General features: G+C 49.1%; 1 protein-coding gene and 1 long non-coding RNA gene across 3 annotated transcripts in view; both read right to left on the bottom strand.

Moving 5' to 3' along the window:
* LOC109393929 (uncharacterized) overlaps positions 1–3,643 on the bottom strand; it is a 109,071-nt gene extending 105,428 nt beyond the window's left edge. For both annotated transcript variants that reach the window (XR_002126356.1, XR_002126357.1), the window contains exon 1: positions 3,501–3,643. This is a non-coding gene — a long non-coding RNA (uncharacterized LOC109393929). The remainder of the gene's footprint in view (positions 1–3,500) is intronic.
* Positions 3,644–9,560: 5,917 nt separating this feature from the next.
* The window catches only part of ZIC5 (Zic family zinc finger 5), an 8,726-nt gene continuing 454 nt past the window's right edge, over positions 9,561–17,832 (bottom strand). Inside the window, 2 exon segments of the mRNA XM_019663685.1 lie at positions 9,561–12,271; positions 16,668–17,825. Of these exon segments, the coding sequence (XP_019519230.1) occupies positions 11,829–12,271; positions 16,668–17,825 (1,601 nt within the window). The 3' untranslated portion in view covers positions 9,561–11,828.

Below are 17,832 nucleotides of genomic sequence, written 5' to 3'. Positions count from 1 at the left end.
AGCTGAGGTGGGTGACTACCCAGAAGTTTCTCTCAGTAACACAACAGACACTAGGCCTAGGCCACAGGTTTTTCTAATGCTTGCTCTTTGGGGTCAGCTTATTTAAGAACTGGCCAGAAAAGTCAAACCTTTGTCCTGTGTCCTAATGGGAGACAAACAGCGGCATAGTCCAAGGCTCCAAGGCTCTGCTGGGCCCTCCCTTAAATTTCCCTTACACATCGTTACCCAAACCTAGGCTGCCAAGCGCTCCTGGGTTTCCTCACACAGGCTCTGGCCTAGCTTTGAAGCGATTGTATGTCAGTGCCAGGCCTTCTTCTCCCTGCCAGGTCAGAAAGATGAAACCTGCAGCTGGTGATGGAGAAGCCTGTTCAGAACCCTATGTAGAGATGACAGAATGTGAGCATGATGCCTATTAGTTTCAGGCTGACAGGCCCAATGGCATGGACCCCAGACAAATAGGAGGAGCGGGCTAGTAAGGAAGGGAAGCCCCATTGGAAAGAGGTGGGGAGCAGAGGACGGGGCTCTCACTATGGAGGGGTGGCCTCAGGTAGGGTGCCAGCGATGTACACAGCCCAGTAAATCAGATTCAGAACAGAGTCTGAGATGTGAGCCAGTTAATGGGATAAACACTTGGACTTGGAGCAGGGGGTGAGATGCATAATCTGAATATCACTAAGAAAACTTTGCAGCCAGTAGCCAGATTTTCAAAATCAACTGCTTCACCAAATTCCCTGCCAGCTCATAAAATGCTTGCCTGATTTGCCTTCTTTTCTCCAAATGATGCTGTTCTATTAAGTGGTATTGGAGGTGGGAGGGAGGGAGAAGAGGAGGGAAAAGTCAGGGGTGAATTACATTTAAAACTCATTTTAAATGTAATCTCTCTCAGTTTTGCTTCCTTCAAGGCTGTCCTAAATTTGGTTAGGTCCAGGATGTGTAGGCCCTGATAATTTGCAGGTTGGATTTAAATATGCTATAACAGTGTGTGTGTGTGTGTGTGTGTGTGTGTGTGTGTGTGTGTGTAGACTTGTCTGATCAAATATACATTTAATATGCCTAGGTATTCATTATACCAGAGCAGAACGTGTGCAACAGACTCTAAGGAGTGTTCTGGTTTACATTATTTGGAGATATATTCAAGAAAATTATATTTTGCTTTATGTATATGCACTTGATTTTGCTCCTTGTAATTTTTCTGGATGCCTGACCATTTTAACTATTCCAGCATGGACTCACGGGGGAGGGGGTATGCAAACTTGCAAAGTGCTTTTATATTTTAAAAGGTGCTTCTACCTGATTGCTGACTTGCTGGTTGATGGGCCTTCTCTGGATCCATTTCCTGTTTTTCAGGCTGACCCAAGCTCTCAGACCATCCAGGGTGGATAGGCAATAGCTGGGGATCTCAGTGGGATCGCTGCAATTCAAGGGGGCCTATTTGGAAACAGGCCCTGAGCTGCCTCCTGCCTCTTTCTCATCCTTGTGTCCAGCAGGCACAAGGATGTGTAAGACTCTGGGGTAAAGGGTCAAGTGAACTTGTGAGTCAACTTTGCAAAAACGAGGATAGAAAAAGGAAAGGAATGATGAGTGCAGGATGGTGAGACCGGAGGAAAAGGGAAACAAGAAGAATGAGGGACTGAGGATGCTGGAGATTTAAGACCCCCTCCTGGGAGCCCAATGCATTGTCATGGGTATTGGCTCACCAGACAGAAGGCCTCCAGAGAACCCAGGTGGGGGTTCCTGGCAAAGCTAAACTTCCACTCCCAGGAGCACATCCACAATCAGCTGAATCCAGAGGCCTTTGGGCCACACCTCCACCCTCTTCTTCCTACTCCCACCAAGGACAGACCCTGTCACCATGCAACCACCCACTGATGCACCAAGCTTTCTTTGGGCCCACTAGAGTACAAACACTCCAAACCCTGATTCAACTTTATGGAATCACCGACAAGGCAACAAACCACCTTCACACATTCACTGCCTCCAAATATTATCCTGAATCAAACAGGCTTGACCACAAAAACCAGTGGAGAAATTCAGGACCATCTCCTCAAAAATACACCCGTCCACCTAAGAGACTAACCTCATGGACCCCCTGAGACCACTGTTTCTTCTGGAAGCTCACTCCTAGGGTGTGTGTCCCATGGGCCTTTTCCTAACCTCACAGTTGTTCACACTCGTCCGCTCCTGAGAGTACCAGAGCCTGATCATCATTAGTGATCCATCGCCTCCCTCGGCCCTCCCGGGGCACCCTGCATTTCCTGAACTGGGATCGCCCGCAGAAGTTGGGCGTTTCCTGGGCTGGAGGGACTTCTCCAGTGGAAATCGGGTCCCAGGCAAGGATGCGGGGGCGTGCCGCCTACGTTTCTGGCTGGGGGTGCTGAGATTCCTACGATCCGCACGGTATTTGGCCAGCACTGCAGCGCGTGGGGAAAGATGATTACCCTCGAAAGGAATCACGACTCCTCACGGAGCCATTATTCGTGTCTCCCTGCACGCGCAGGTTCTGGCCCGGGTTTCAGCAACTCCTCCTCCTCACTAACTGCTAGCTCGTAATCTGTGGGTTGCCGTGGGGCTGCAGTCCCCAAATTAAAGCACTTTTGCAGCCCAGATACCCAGCTTGCCAGCTCCACGCGCGCCAGACCAGTACTCCTGCTCCCGCTCCCCTCTCTCCGCCCAGCTCCCCGGCAGCTGAAATGGATGTGACTTCACGCACACCCTGCGCGCACACACACGTGCGCACACACGCATTCCCCCTCCAACGCCGCCCGCACACACGCACGAGCTTGGACGTTTGCCTTTTGTGCTCGCTTTGCGGGACGTGGTTTCCTGCTCCTGGTTTCCACTTTTCGCTCCTTCATCTCTTCTTCCTTCGCCACTTTCCTTCTAAGTCCCCCTGGCCTGACTCGTTTCCCTCCATATCCTCTGCCCCTGTGGCTTCCCTCTCTCTCCGCCGGGGAAGAAAGGGGGCCACGGAGACGCGCCCTGCGCGCGGCGCGAGGGCAGTGTTTTTCGCGGGCGGCTGGGACCGCAGGGCTGGCCTCCGGCCCGCGCCCTGTTTGTTTTCCCTTCACCCCTTGAATGCTAGATTAAGATGTAAAGATTACCCGGGCCGAATAATGCCGGGAGTCAACACTCCAGCAAACAAAAGTGCTTGCGCAACTCCGCCAACCCCGCTGGGACCCGGGCCGCGGGCTGGGGTAGAGAACGCGCTCCTCGCTGCTAATTACAAATAAATGATGATGTGCTCACTAAGTAATTGATTTAATGAAGTTCCTATGAAACTATTAAACCCGGGTGGAGGTCAGGCTGGAGGCGCCCCAGAGCGCCCATTGTGGGCTGTTTAACTCCACCAGGCTCCTCGGAAAGACATCGGGGCTAATAGGTGAAGGCACAGCTGTTTGCACTGACTTCTCCGAGGGCCCGGCCGGCCGCGGGCACCCTCACGCCCTCCTCAGGTCGCGCCCTCGCGCCCCGCCGCCCGCGCCCCGCGCCGGCCAGCTTACCCACGCCACTCCCAGCCCCGCCGCCAGCTCCCGAGGGCCTCTCCAAAGGGATCCCAGGTCTCGTTAAGAGCGGGAAGTTCAGCACTGAACTTGTGCGCACCGCCAGCAGTCGGCGGCGTCCACCGCCGCCCACCCCTCCCTCCTTACCCCACCCAGCAGCTTCGTGTAGGAACTTCAGCCAGTGTGCCACGCAGGGTGCTCGCGCGCTCTTGGCAAGGTGCCTGGAGCCCGAGTGTGTGCCCAGTGCACCGGCTGCGGCGGGGGATTTTGTTGTGCGTGTGCGTGTGTGTGTGTACACACACACGCACACACACACGCACACGCACGCGCACGCGCACACACACACACACGAACGCACGCCCGTGCATTCCAAACCAAAAGCCCAGGTTTTTGCATCCCCTACCCTAGCCTGGGGCCTGTTCGTGCCAAAAAGTAGAGGCAGGGAGACGGGGACTGAACAAAAAGGTGCAAAAAAGATCACACTGGTCGGCGGCTGGGCCTGGGAACCCTAGTCTTAGGTTTCACAGACCATCTGGGGATGGAGTGGTGGCGGGGGAGGCGGGGGTCCGGATTGGCACACCTCTCTCCTCCACCCCAACGCGCACCTCTGCCAGCTTCCTGACCCAGCCAGGCAGTTCCACGCCCTAGAGTGAGCCTCCAGCTCCCAGTCTGGCAAAGGGTGTAGGCCGCAGTCCCAAGTCTGTGGACTGAAAGATCCCAGTTACGCCCCCCTCCCCCTAGTACACAAAACCCAGCCGGGCAGGAAGTTGGGAATTGCATCTCCTGCAGGATGGCTCTTGGTGGAATACATGAGTGCTCCCAGCCCAGGAGGCTGGAGGGACCCCTGAGGGGACACATCTTGAGACAGAGAATCAGACATTGTAAATGGATCTAGACTTAAAGGTGCTAAATCCCTGTAGCCAGCAGCAAGGACCTAAATCACACTCACAGGAAAGAGCATTTGTCTGCATCTCCCCTGACCTCCAAGGGATCTTGTGATAAAAGATAAGGCCTATCTCCATCTGGAACTCCACAGCAGGAGACAGAAGCTCTCTTGGGGGTTCTGGATGCAAAATTCAACCTGCTGGGGCATCCGGTTAGCTCAGTTGGTTACAACTGCAGTGCTCATAACACTAAAGTTGTGGGTTGGGTCCCCACACCCTCCACAACTAGATTGAAACGACTACTTGACTTGGAGCTGATGGGTCCTGGAAAAACACAGTGTTCCCCAATTTAAAAAAAAATCAACCTGCCAGGGTGTACCCTGCACCTCTCCACCTGGCCAAGTCTTGTCTCTTTTCATCAAGAACCAATAGTTAAGAGTTTCTTAAGACATGCATTTCATTTATGCCACAGTTGGTTGGCAGTAAGCTTCATCTCTCTCTTTTCAATGTTAGAAATTTCCAGCAGCTGAAACTAACTTTCATTTGATTCTGAATCAAATGAAACGCTTGGAATTGGAGCACGGGGTATGTTTTGGTGTGGTTGTTGGTGCCCTGAAATGGAACTCCACTCTTGTCTGGGTCTTTGGGCTCAGTGAGGGTCTCAGCTTCCAACTCCTCGAGGGGAATATTGACAAAAATCTTCTCTGAGCCTTGCTTGAAGTCTCAGTTTCACCATCTGTAAAATTGGATCTCAGGTCCTTGGCGGAGGCCCTCTGGGCTTTCTTTCTTTCTTTGTGATCTGTGAAGGGCACCTCAGGGAGGAGGAGGAAACCAGTAAATAAGGCTGTGTGCACCAAGCCTTTGTCTTTATAGGAACTAGTCCTTGTGGAACCTGCCCAACTGTCCAGTGTATCTTTGCAGGGCTGGGGTATTAATTTTCTCCACACAAGAGCAGACGAGAGAGTGGATGTTCCAACCCACCGAGTCCCGCGTGGCCCTTGTGTGCTAAACAACTCTCCAAAGTGTGCCAAAAGCAATGCACGCTGGGCGCACTCCCCTCCCTGCCCAAGGCAGATGTTCCCATTTTGTTCCCGCCTCCCCTCCCCTCACCCTAGCCTCTCTATTCCTTTAACGCCTGCTATGACTGCATCCCTGCTGCCATTAATGTAGGATGGGCCCATCTCTTCAGCCTCCAAATGAGAAGTGACATTTGCACTCGGCTCAGACAACGCAGGAGCAGAGCGTGGGGACACAGGCCCATTGACTGAGAAGCCGAGGGGCCGGCGGGCTCCGCGGCATCCGAAGCTGCCTTAATTAATACCATCTTAAATAGTCCAGCAGCCACCGAAGACAAAGTTGAAGAAAGACTTTAAGGCTGAGTGCCCCTCGACAAGCTCTTTTACCCCGTGTCATTCAATATTTAATGCGCCCGCTTCTAATGCTACTACTGGTGTTCCTTTCTCAGCAAGGACATTATTTTTTCACGGTGCCCATAGCCAGGGAAAGCCCTTTAGGCAAAGAAAATCAAAATGTTTGTTGTTTTGGATGACTTATAACTCTTGTTTAACACAAGCACTTTCAGGAAAGTATAACAGGCGCAGCCTCCAAAGCAAACAACACAATCCTTGTGACAGAGTAGGACACAAAAAGCACATTGTCTTGTGGACTACCCCTTTTCTCTGGTGCTAGATGGGGGCCTGTCTCTGAGTGAAGACCACGATGCCATTTCACTTTTGAACTATTGTTTTTGAGTTATGCCATGTGGTCAAAAGGAGAGAGAAGGGGGTTGTTTCCAGGCTCATAAGACAAACGAGTTGCCTTTTCATTGAAATCCCCCCGCGATCCTTGAAAACCGAGTTTAAATGTCACCTCCGCCTTTCTAATGGGCACAGGGCTGGAGGCGACCCTTCAAAGCGCCTGGGTGATAAACGACTCTTATTAAATATGGCCGGGACTGCTGGGAAAGTCCGGCGCCCGGCCAGCACACAGAAAAGCGCCCCTCGCTGGAGAGCCTGGGAGAAGCCCTGAGCCTCTCCTGCAACTGGACCAGGCCCGGGCGGCCCCGGCCCCTGCCCAGGCTCAGGGGTTGGGATGGGGAGAGAGGGCTGAGGGTAGGGAGCCCGGGTGAGGGGGGCCAGTTGTAATACAACTTCTTATCTGCCGCCCCCAACACGCCCGTGCGCCCCCATCCCCAGAGACGCGGCGTGAAAGGTTGGTGCGTTTCCCCCTGACTTCTTTTTGTCCGTTGCCGAGTGGCGTCTGCAAGTCTGAGCTGCAAAGTTACTGATTTGCAGGCTGCATGTTAAGGCAGCCCATGTAAGTAATTTCTCCAGGCACCCCAGCAAAGGAGAACAAATCGCTGACAAAGGCGAGCGCTTTCGATTCAGCGGCGTCGTTAAGGCAACCCCAAAGTATTCCTCCTATAATAAGTTCCACTTCAAAGGGTTTCTCATTCAGCGGTGACTGCTTCGCACTTTTATTAAGTCCGGGCTTTTTCACTCGGAGGAATCATCTGTTTGGTTATTTTTCATCGTGTTTATTTTTCACCATTCACACAGTACTTGTATTAAATAAACAAAGAACAATCGCTCTGCAAATAAAAGTACTTAGGTGGGGAGAGAAGGAAGAGGAACTGGGGCTCTGGCGTTCCTGCCCCTCTTCTAACATTACCCACCCCCACCCCCACTCAGCTTTCTCTCCTCTCCTCATTCTTTCCTCTTTCCTTTCTCTCAAGCTAAGAGGTTCTATGGAGGAATCGTAACAAAAAGTAGACGGAAACACATATATATTACTATGTCACACGTATAGTATGATATGTGTAATATTATATGTAAAATATATATTTCTGGTGAGGCGAAAATTGACTAAAATAACTTGCCATGAAAGTAAAGGTCACTGCAACGGTAACTTAATAGAGTGTCTTGAATCGCTGTGGTCCCTCTGCCAGTGACTCCCCTGGCCCTGCCCATTGCTATAGCAATACTGACGCTCTGTGTGGATGTACCATAAAAGCAGTAGTTTGAATTTCAAAGCACATGCCTTTGAACTTCTCCCTGCCTGATGGGGTGCTCGCGTTGTGTGTGAATTTGTGTGCTCTGGAGTGTTTGTGCGTGGGTGTGGGCGTCAAAGTTTCTGTGAGTTTTTGTTCAAGGGGAAGTGTGCGGGCAACCCCAGGGCGGTTGGTTTCACCGTGGGTCTCAACCATCCCTCCAGCCTGGAAGGGCAGGTTTTCCCTGGCCATGTGTCCATGCTGGTAGACGACGGGTGGATGGGCAGACGGGCAGTGGGATGTGACAGGCCGAAAGTAGTAATAAGTGTCAGGATTGTTTTGTTTCTCTTGTGTTCAGCTTTCCTTTTCTCTGACTTAAGGGGATCACCAGAGAAGCCAGGTTGGCTCTCCTTCCCTCTTCACCAAGTTGTATCTCCTAACCAAACTGGGATAAAGTAATACTTCAGGTGAACATCTCTTGTCCCATCTCACAGAGAAAGGGTTGATAGGTAGGTAGGTAGGTAGGTAGGTAGGTAGGTAGGTAGAATGAACCACTGTCTCAAAAAGCTGCCACAAAATGCAGGATATAAATGACAAGACTGCAAGCAATACAAATATGATACAAATATGACTTCGGCAATAGCTGGGCCTAGGTTTCAAGTTTGGACCTCCTCTTTTCCTGCCCCCAATGCTAATCCTCTTGTGTGGCCATCTCCAACTCCTAAAAGAATATAATTCCTCCCCCCAAGCTCTTTCTCAGTACTTTAGATTTTAGGAGCTTTACCAAACACTATCCTACATGAGGGAAAATATGTACAAACTACAAGCAGTCATGTGTTTGAAGATTCTCCTAGTCTGGAAAACAAACGTAGATGATTTAAACAGTGTTTGCGAGGGCCATGAGGGCCACGTTTCGCCTAGGAAAGATGAAGTCTTTGATGATAGCCAACTTAGTGTCAATAAGTGGCTTTCTTTGAGACATAGTCAGATGGGAACGTCTTGCTTGCCAATTGCCATAGAAATCTTAACACACCATGAAGATTGTCCAAGCGCCAAGCCTTCCGTTCTGGACTAAATTACTTTGAAGTGGCTCAGGACGAGCAGTGGTCAATTTTAACTCTATAGACTGGACAGAGAAAGCTGGGAGTAGGATATTGTGCGTTTTAAAGCAGAAAATAAGAAGGGGAAACTTGTTTTATACACTCTATACAAGGTTCTGCTCATTGTCAGCTATCTTTTATCTTTTATATTTCCCATGAATGATTCATGTCTTGGTGGCTTTGTGTCACCCTTCTTTTCACAGGAAACTTCATTAGAGAGCTATAAGTTTTCCCATTGATTGGGACTCTCATTTATGTTTTTTCTCCTTCGTGTGCTGGTTATTGTTATCTGGCTTAAGACAACTCTTTGCAACCTGTTTCACCTTTACTACTTTTAACAAACCCGACTTTTAAAAAGCACTATATAACCTTTTGGAGAACTGCTTATTGACATTGCTACCAATTGTTTTTAACTATTTGTCTTTTATCAGTTTTGTATCAGCTAACATAAAAATAGGCAAACAATTAGCCTTGTTAGATAGCCGATTACATTAGTTTAAGACACTTGGATATTTTGTTGCCATCAAAGAATCTAATTTCTCCTTAACACCTGTCCCCAAATGCTAAGTTACTTATATCCACTCAGCTTCCAAATAAACCACAATAACATTGGATTCCCCCTCCCCCATTACCTGATGTAAGAGGTACTTGATGACCACTACTGAACTTCATTCAGGATGTTTAACTCAGTACCCATCTCGGCTCCTGATTTTGCTTGTCTGAAAGCCTGTCTCTTCGTCTTCTCATTCCTTTTTATTTTCTTAAGAGGCTAGGCACCAAAAGCTAAATCTTGCTTTTCAGCTTTTTACTGATTAGGATCACTAAGGATATTAATTTTAACAAATGAATGCAGTAAGATTTATGCTAGTGTTACATGCAACCTGCAGGGCTCAGTCTTCATAAGTATATTGTATTTTCTAGATTAGATTATAAATTAAACTAAGCTGTAAAAATATTATTTTATTGCTTGGGGAGAGGCTAAGAAATAAAGAGATCAAGGGAAGAGAACCAATGTTCACTATGTCAACAACCTGTTCTGTTTAGAGAATGATAGAAATGTGTCATTATGTAAAACATAAGCGATACATAGGAAGAATACTTTTATTAAATTTTTTACTCCATAATCATTCTTGCTTGCTAACGAAGGTACACGTTTTAAGTTTTTTATTTTAGGTGTATCAGGAACCGATAAATTTGTGGCAGTTAACCTATGCGTGGCAAAATACATAAAATACATATTCCTTTGTTTCATAATAAATAAACCTGTAGCATAATAAAGAATAGTGCAAACTACCATTGAAAAAGTTGTATAAATAAAACAACTCATTACAAATCAGGAATACTTTGTTCTAATAAGTTTACAATACATAAATTATCCCCCCAAAGTTTATACCTTATCTTGCCTATTTGAAAGAGCTTTGAAAGTGAATAAGAAAATCAAATAAACTTTCAAATGTAGATTTTATATTCAAGTTTTATGGTCTTTTTCTTTATAAAGGAGTGTCTGCATGTTTCATATTCACCGTAATAATGTGAAGACAACATTGAAAGGCTTTCAAAGTGACAGCACCATGCACTGTACTAGTAATATATCTATAAACTATATATAATCTCATCAACACAATGCAAAAAAAACATGCAGGAAGAGTCCTGGTTTTCACATTACGTTGTTCATTCAAGTAAGCTTAAAAATATATTTTCCCATTTTCTTTTTTTTTTAAATAAACCATGGATCATAAACGACCACCTTTCACCAAAATGTATAATATATTTCTTTGGTGTGCTTTGAACTCTTCCAGGAAAAAAAAAGATGTCTGAAAATAAATTAATTCAACTGTACAAATAATAGTGTTCACATACAACTTATTAACAATGACAAGACTACATCAACCACTCACAGCACACGAAACAAATTTCTTCAAACCCTGGGGCGGGGGTGTGTTCAGGGTCTCTGAGGATAAATTAGTGCTCTTTAGTATATTTGTAGGATGTTTATGATGGACTACATTTTACACACGATGTGTTGTACCAACCAAAAATAAATTGACTAAGAGTTATTGTCCTAGGTCCTTGACCTTTTTTATCCTAGTTTGACAGCTCTGGCAAAGGTCACACATTCATCAGTGTTTGCTGGTAACTATAAACCTTTTAAAAATTTTAATATGTATAGCAATTCCCTCCCCTCTTTTAATGTAAATCATATACATCACACACTGTCATTTCCAAATAGGACAGAGTTCAGTGTGCTCAGTGCTCAGGTGGAAGAAAATGCATTAAAATGCATTTTCAGGCATCGAAAAATAAAGGCTTTTTAAAAGGTTGATACAAGAGTATAAAAGGGGTTGGCCTATTTTAAAAACAACAGCTTTCAAAAAAAAAATAGGCATGTTGCCAACATCACACCTCCTTAGACCTGCCTGGTAATTTTGGCATACCAAAGAACTTATGATCTAAAACATAATCTCTTTATTACACAAGAAGTTTGGACACAGTAAAGAGGCAGCATCTGAGATTTCAGATTTAAAATAAAACAGGAAAAAGAAAGCACTTGAATGTCTTCTATTTTATAAAATATCACAGTTTCACAGTTGTCTATTGCAGCAGTTTTTTCTTTTCTCCACTTTTGTTTGAACAATCACAGTAGCACAATATATGGAGATGTACTAAGGTTGCTGCATCTTTTTTTTTTTAAATCATACAAGCAGGATATTGAAGAAATAATCCTGTATAAAAATACTGTTTAGGTGAGATCAGTAATCAAAGAGTGGAAATGAAAAATTACAAGCATTAGAACATAAGAGGTTTTCACAAATATTTTTGGACACAGGTACAGTCCAAGATCTGGTGGTGGCAATGCAGCAAGTGTGTGGTTTACAATCAAGAGGCTTTTGCAGAATTAGGGCCCAAAGAGGAGGTGATGAGGCTCCGAAGAAGCCCGTGTTATGGTGTCAAAGGCATTCACGAGGCACTCTAGGAAATGCAGAGGGCCTGTTGCTGTGTGGAGTTTGACTTAATGCTCTTTCTCTCCCCTTAAAAATATATATATTTATTGCATCGCAGTGTATATCTCAATTAACTAACCTCTCCATTTTTTTCTTGGTACAATTTGCTCCCAGCCCTGACCCCTGCAGTATATAAGTCCAACTTGTTGTTGTTGTTTGTTTTCTATTTTTAAAAAGCCCAAATATCTTAATTAAATTAATTAAATGTACAAACACCATAGGGTTTCATACTAAATAAATAGGGCTAATTAGACCCGGTGGCAAGTCTGAGTCACAGATTTGTCTCAGGCTCGGCATTGTCTCAGGTTAGGATATGGTCCAAGGATTCCCACTATTATTATTATGAATAAATTCTAATGTATCGTCCGCACAACTTCAGAGTTCCCATACATCTCCTCGTCTTCAGACTCGGAAGTGGTTCCATTGCTGGAAGGTGTGTGGAGGTGGCTGGGGGCCCCACTGGCCTGGCAAACGTACCACTCATTGAGGTTGGTCACCTGAGGGGACAGAGTGCTAGAGCGACTCCTGGTTGGGTCCAGCACAGGGGACAAGGGGGCACCCACTGGTGTCCCCACTGATGAGTAACCAAGGGCTCCTGGAGAAGGTGGTGGGGACTTGCAGTGAATCTTCATGTGCTTCCTCAGAGAGCTCGGGTGAGTGTAGGATTTGTCACAGCCTCGAATCTTGCAATAGTAGGGCTTGTCACTGGTGTGGACATGGGAATGTTTCTTTCGATCACTGCTGTTGGCAAACTTCCTGTCACAGCCATCAAATTCACATTTGAAAGGCTTTTCGCCTGCAACAAAACATAGGAAAGGTTAACAATTGCTTTTCGAGACCTCTCACTTGAGAGAAAAATCTTGGAGCAGAAATGAGGATGCATCTTTCCAATCTCTAGAACACCAACTCCCAGCCTAACTCCTATTACTATTCCTGCGTTCCAGGACACAACAGGGAAGGAGTACTTCTGGGATGGGCCTGGTGACCACTGGCCTGGGGGCCCTCCTTGGAGGTGGGACTGTGAGAGAGGCTAGATGTCAGCCCCTCTGCAGTACTATAGGGGTCGGGGGAGAATGCCTATAGCATGGTCCAGGATGTAACACCGAAACCCAACTAAGACCCGAATACCCGTATCCTCACTCCCCTCGGGCTCTGTACATACAAAAATACAAGCAGCTCCTCTATCAAGATAAATGTTGATAAAATGATACTTCTGATACCACAGCTTGGGGGAAGGATAAAAGAAAAAGAGAAGAAAATGGAACACATACACTAAATTAAAAGTAAACTGGGAGTGATGCAGTCAAGTTATTATAATGGCATTTTGTTTCAGAGTGTTCCCCAACATTCCACCAATGGGAAAGGAAAGGAAATAAAACAAAATCCTGTTCTCGTCAAAAATAAAGACACCTGTGAAACATACAATTCAATCACTAGATTTTTTACAAGCCTAGCTGGGCAGAGAATAGGCCATTGGTCTCTTCCTTCTACCAGCTTTCCTCACAACTTGCAGAGCAATTAAGAGCCTACGGAACAGAGCCTTAACAAACATTAATAAACAACACAAGCCTCAGCCAGAACCTGTCATTTACCTGATGCCATAAATAAACTTATTCTAACAGCTTTCTATATTGCTTAATAATTAAAAAAAAAAAGGACTATTTGCCAGAGTCTTTTGGCCCATGGCTCCTTTAAGCTACTTTAACCACCCCAGGAACACAATACTTTTAAACACAAGACCCTTAGTCCTGGAAGTGAAAATGCTCAATAAGACAACTAGAAATTCAGCCATACTACACCTTGATATTAAAGAGCAAAAAAGGAAGACAGCAGTTAACAGTATGAATTTTCCTTTTGACCTTAGTATCTATGAACTTGATGTACCTGAGTCCATAACTGAACAAGTCATCTCATATATTATTGTATTAATATTTTCCTCATATTTAAATGTTTTAGAAAATAAAGTTGGATTTCTCCACATTACAGCAGCTACTCTAATGGCACACAAGGTATGACCTTTCCTTGGTTTTGGATAATTTATTTTAAAAAAGAACAACTAAGTTTAGTATGTGTAACTTATTGCAGTAAAACTTCTTATTCATACAAACAATTCAGTGTAGTTTTGTTGTTGTTAATTTCACAATGATAACTACTTCAATGTCAGAGTATGTTAGCACAGCTGAAAGTATTCAGATGCCTGGAATAGAACTTACCCTACCTGAAAATCGTGTCTAAAAATAAAATTAGATATTATTCACATATGTTTCCTACACTGATGTAGAAAGAGGCGGAAACACAACATAAACACAATGATAACCACAACCTTTCAAAATTCTGTGTAGATGAGCTGCAACAAAAAGGTTAACTGATTTTTATCAAAACGTTGGTTATTTGCCTTGATTTCTATATTCTACTTGAACTTAGAGATAATACTGATTTAATATAGCTTTCTTCCAAAAACAAAATTATGTCTTTGTTCAATATGGATGGTTAAGTGGTTTTATTCATCCTATGCAAATGTGCAACGTTGTATTTTTAGAAGTCTCATGTTTCAGTACAAGCTACATATCCTGGACTGTGAAGAATAAACGGCTGGAACACTGCTGGCTCCACCATTGCACATGATGAAGAGAAGCAATTAGACCCAGTAAAGGGGAGATATGCAGTGGAAAGAAAGGTAGAAAATTAGGGATAAAGAAGTGTAAGAAAAAATAGCAAAAAAAAAAAGGGCAGGGGGTGACAGAATAGCCTATTTTATTCAGGGGGTCGGACTAAGGAGACAGTGAACAAATTCTACCTAACTAGAAAGGGTGAGACCCCAGTGTTTACATTTCAGATTCTGACATAGAGGTCACGTCAATTTAACAACTTACAGAGTTTTAGAGAGTAATGGAAGCTAGGTGTGGGCAACATTCAGATCCTACCAGTTCCCCCTCCAGAGAGAACTCCAGTCTGGCCCAGAGGAATGTTATAAAAGGAATTGAGGGCACGTGGGTCAGGAAATAGGCCTTGGGGAGTGGCCGGGGGATTATTCCCTTTGATCATTCTGTTCCGGAGGGATCCCAATAACCCCCAAATGGGAGAGCGGTGTGGCAGGGCAGTGATTCCAGGATGGTTCCTCTGCCCACAGTGTTCAATGGCTACTGGGTCCAGGGACCGCCAAAAACCCCCGGCGCGGGTTCGAGCATGAACAAGAGGTGCTCGCATCCTTCCCCAAGGAACCCCGAGAGTGAGAGGCCCATGTAGCCACCGCAGCCCGGCGTTAATGCAACCATACGCACGGCGTGAAACCATTAAACAAAATGGCCCTGGGTCCCCAAGGCGCCCCAGGTCTCTGCACCTCACCCCACTCCCAAGCACGCGCGCACGCCCCCTCCTGGGGGGCAGCAGTCCAGGGCGGCTGGAGGCTCTCGGTCCCGCAGGGGCCGGAGGGCGGGGACCTCCGAGGCCTAGAAAGGTGGAAGGGCCCGAGGCCGCAGACTCCGCTTTTAGGGACTCCCTTTGGGGAGGTTTTCACCTCCCGCGCCCAGCGCGCCACTTCACGGTCCCAGGCCCCTGCTCGGTCGGGAAATACTGCGCACAGGAGTATTCAGCTGGTTTAGTGGGCCGGGGGGGGGACAGGGGGGGGCGGTTTACGAGAGCCCTGTGGGAAGTTTCCTTTTGGAAAAATCATTAAGCTGACGGATCCGATTAGAAAAGAACCAGGCAGGCAAACAGGGCTCCCGGGAAAACGTGCTCCCGGCCCATCATCTTCTGGCTCACACGAGGCCTGTCAGGTGTCCGTAGACAGGAGCGAGGCCCCGGGCTCTCGCCTTGGGCCACCGGCTCCTCCCGCAGATCCCCGGAATGCCCTCGGCCCCCGCCGCTGCCCAGGCGTTGGACCCCACACCCTGCGGCAGCCTCCTCGCCGCCACAGCCGATAAATCTGCCAAGTAATTACTGAATGTAAACTCCAGTTACTTAAGTGTCCTCCAAGGGGTAATATTGTCTGTCCTTATAAATCCAGACTGCGCTCGCGCTCATCAGCGCTCCCGCCCAATGCTCTTGGTCCGTTCAAAGGGAACACACGACCCACAGAGGCCATCCCACCGCCCCACGACGCAGCCGCCTTCACCCGAGGCCGTTGCACCCCCAAAGGCAGGGCTTGGGGTGGATGGGAGGGGTCCCCATGGCGTCCGGGTCTTCCCCTAAATTCTATGGCGGGGGAGGCCCCAAAAACCGTGGGAGGCTCTGCAGCTCCTCCAACTAGAACCTTCTTTGAAAGGACAGAACCCAACTTCTCCAGCACCCTCTAGGGCACGTGTGATCAAGTGCGTGATGGCGCTGTGTGACGGCACGCGCGCGTGTGTATAGGTGTATATGAAGGTGTGTAAATGAGGAAGTGTGAGAGTGTAGTGTATAGGGTGTGTGTGTGTGTGTGTGTCTCGGCATATGGGTGTCCCAGCAGTGAGGACGGGGGGTTGCATAAGGGAACATGGGAACATGCATAAGTGAAGCCTGTACATGAAGTAGCATATGTGGGTGTGAAACAACGCGTGAGTGTGAGTATGGGGAGGTGTCTGGGGGCCTCCTTCCTTTAGTATTTTGCACCCCACCCAGAAGGGAAAGGTCCCCCTCCCCTCCTGGGGAGGCCACACAGAGATGGGCCTGGTGGTCTCAATACCACAGCAAATCCCACGCGCCCCTCGCACACCCGCTTTTGCAAGAGTAGCGTCCGCACGGGGCCTGCCACCGCGTGAGTAGGAAAAAGCCTTCAGAGCGGCTTCGGCTCCAGCTCCCTTTTTCCCATCGCCCTCCCCAAGTTCCCGGGGCCGGACGGATGGGGGCTGCCGACCGTCCTGGGCGCCTTCCTGCTCCGATTGCTGCTGCTTCTGCTCCGGGGCTGCGGCGGCGGCGGTTGGAGCGCGTTGCCGGTCCCGGCGGAGGGGCTGCGGGAGCGCTGGAGACTCCACCGCGTGGGAACCCAGCGCGGGGCCTGTGTATGCTATCGAATTACTTATTCATAGAAAAAAAGAGGGGGAGAGAGAAAAAAAAGAAGTCACATGTCCGGGTTACACGTATGCGAAGAGAAGCAGCAGAAGGAGGGAAAAATTAAGGCGAGCAGGAGGAGGAGGAAGAGAAGCAGCGGCGGAAGCGGCGGCGACACGGGAGGCGGCGGCGGCGGCGCGGCGCGGCCGGGGACAGACACCCACCTGTATGAGTGCGCTTATGGATCTTGAGGTTCTCAGAGCGCGCGAAGACCTTGCCGCAGCCCGGGAAGGGGCAGGGGAAAGGCTTCTCGCCCGTGTGCACGCGGATGTGGTTGATGAGCTTGTATTTGGCCTTGAAGGGCTTGCCCTCGCGTGGACAGTCCTCCCAGAAGCAGATGTGGCTGCTTTGCTCGGGGCCGCCCACGTGCTCCACCGTGACGTGATTCACCAGCTCGTGCATAGTGCCGAAAGTTTTGGAGCAGGGCTTGGCGCCGCCGGCCGGGGGCGGTGGCGGCGGCGGCGGCGGCGGCGGCGGTGGCCCGGCCAGCTCCTCAGGGTCGATCCACTTGCAGATGAGCTCCTGCTTGATTGGCTGCCGCATATAGCGCAGGAAGGCCCCGGCCGCCCCTGGGAGGTGGGGGTGGTGCTGGTGCGGGTGCTGCGCGGGCGCCGGCGGCGGCGGCGGCGGCGCCGGGGGCGGCGCGTGGTGCTGCAGGTGGGGTCCCGGCCCGGCCGCCGCCGCGGCAGCTGCTGCTGCCAGATTCAGGTTTAAGTTCACTGCTCCGTAGCCATGCAGGGCGGCCGCTGCAGCGGCCGCCACCGCCCCGTAGTGCGCATCCCCGGAGCGCGGCGCGAAGGGCGGCTCGGCGCGGCCGTACAGCTCAGCCGCCGCGGCTGCTGCTGCTGCCGCCAACCCCAGGCGCATCTGGCCGTTGAGCGGGTGCGGGTGGCCACCGGGAGCTCCCGGCGCGTCGTGCAGCGCGGGGAAGAGCGCCGGGCCCCCGCCGCCGCTCCCGTCCGGGCCCGCGTAGGTGCCGCTGGCCGAGATGAACATGCCGGCGGAGTGGGGAGGCGGGGCCAGGTGCTGGGGGGAGACGGTGCCGGACCGCTGCTCCCCTCCGAGCGGGGCCCCGTGCATGGCCGCCGCGGGGGCCGTGGCGGAAAGGTCCCTCCGGAGGACGAAGTCCCTGCTGTGGCCTTTGCCGCTGCTGCCGCCGCCGCCACTGTTGGTGGTGGTGTAGCCCGAGAGGGCAGGAGGAGGAGAAGGAGGGGGAGGGGAGGGTGGTGAAGGGGAGGGAGGAAGAGGAGGGGCTGGGCTTGCGTTTCCCACCCCCACACTCCCCAAGACACACACCCCAGGCCAAACAAATCAAGTTTTAGTCTTTTT

The sequence above is a fragment of the Hipposideros armiger genome, unplaced genomic scaffold (genome assembly GCF_001890085.2).
Source record: "Hipposideros armiger isolate ML-2016 unplaced genomic scaffold, ASM189008v1 scaffold_397, whole genome shotgun sequence".
Lineage (NCBI taxonomy): Eukaryota > Metazoa > Chordata > Mammalia > Chiroptera > Hipposideridae > Hipposideros > Hipposideros armiger.
Note: the sequence above shows the minus strand (reverse complement) of the source record. Positions and strands in the feature narration are given on the sequence as shown.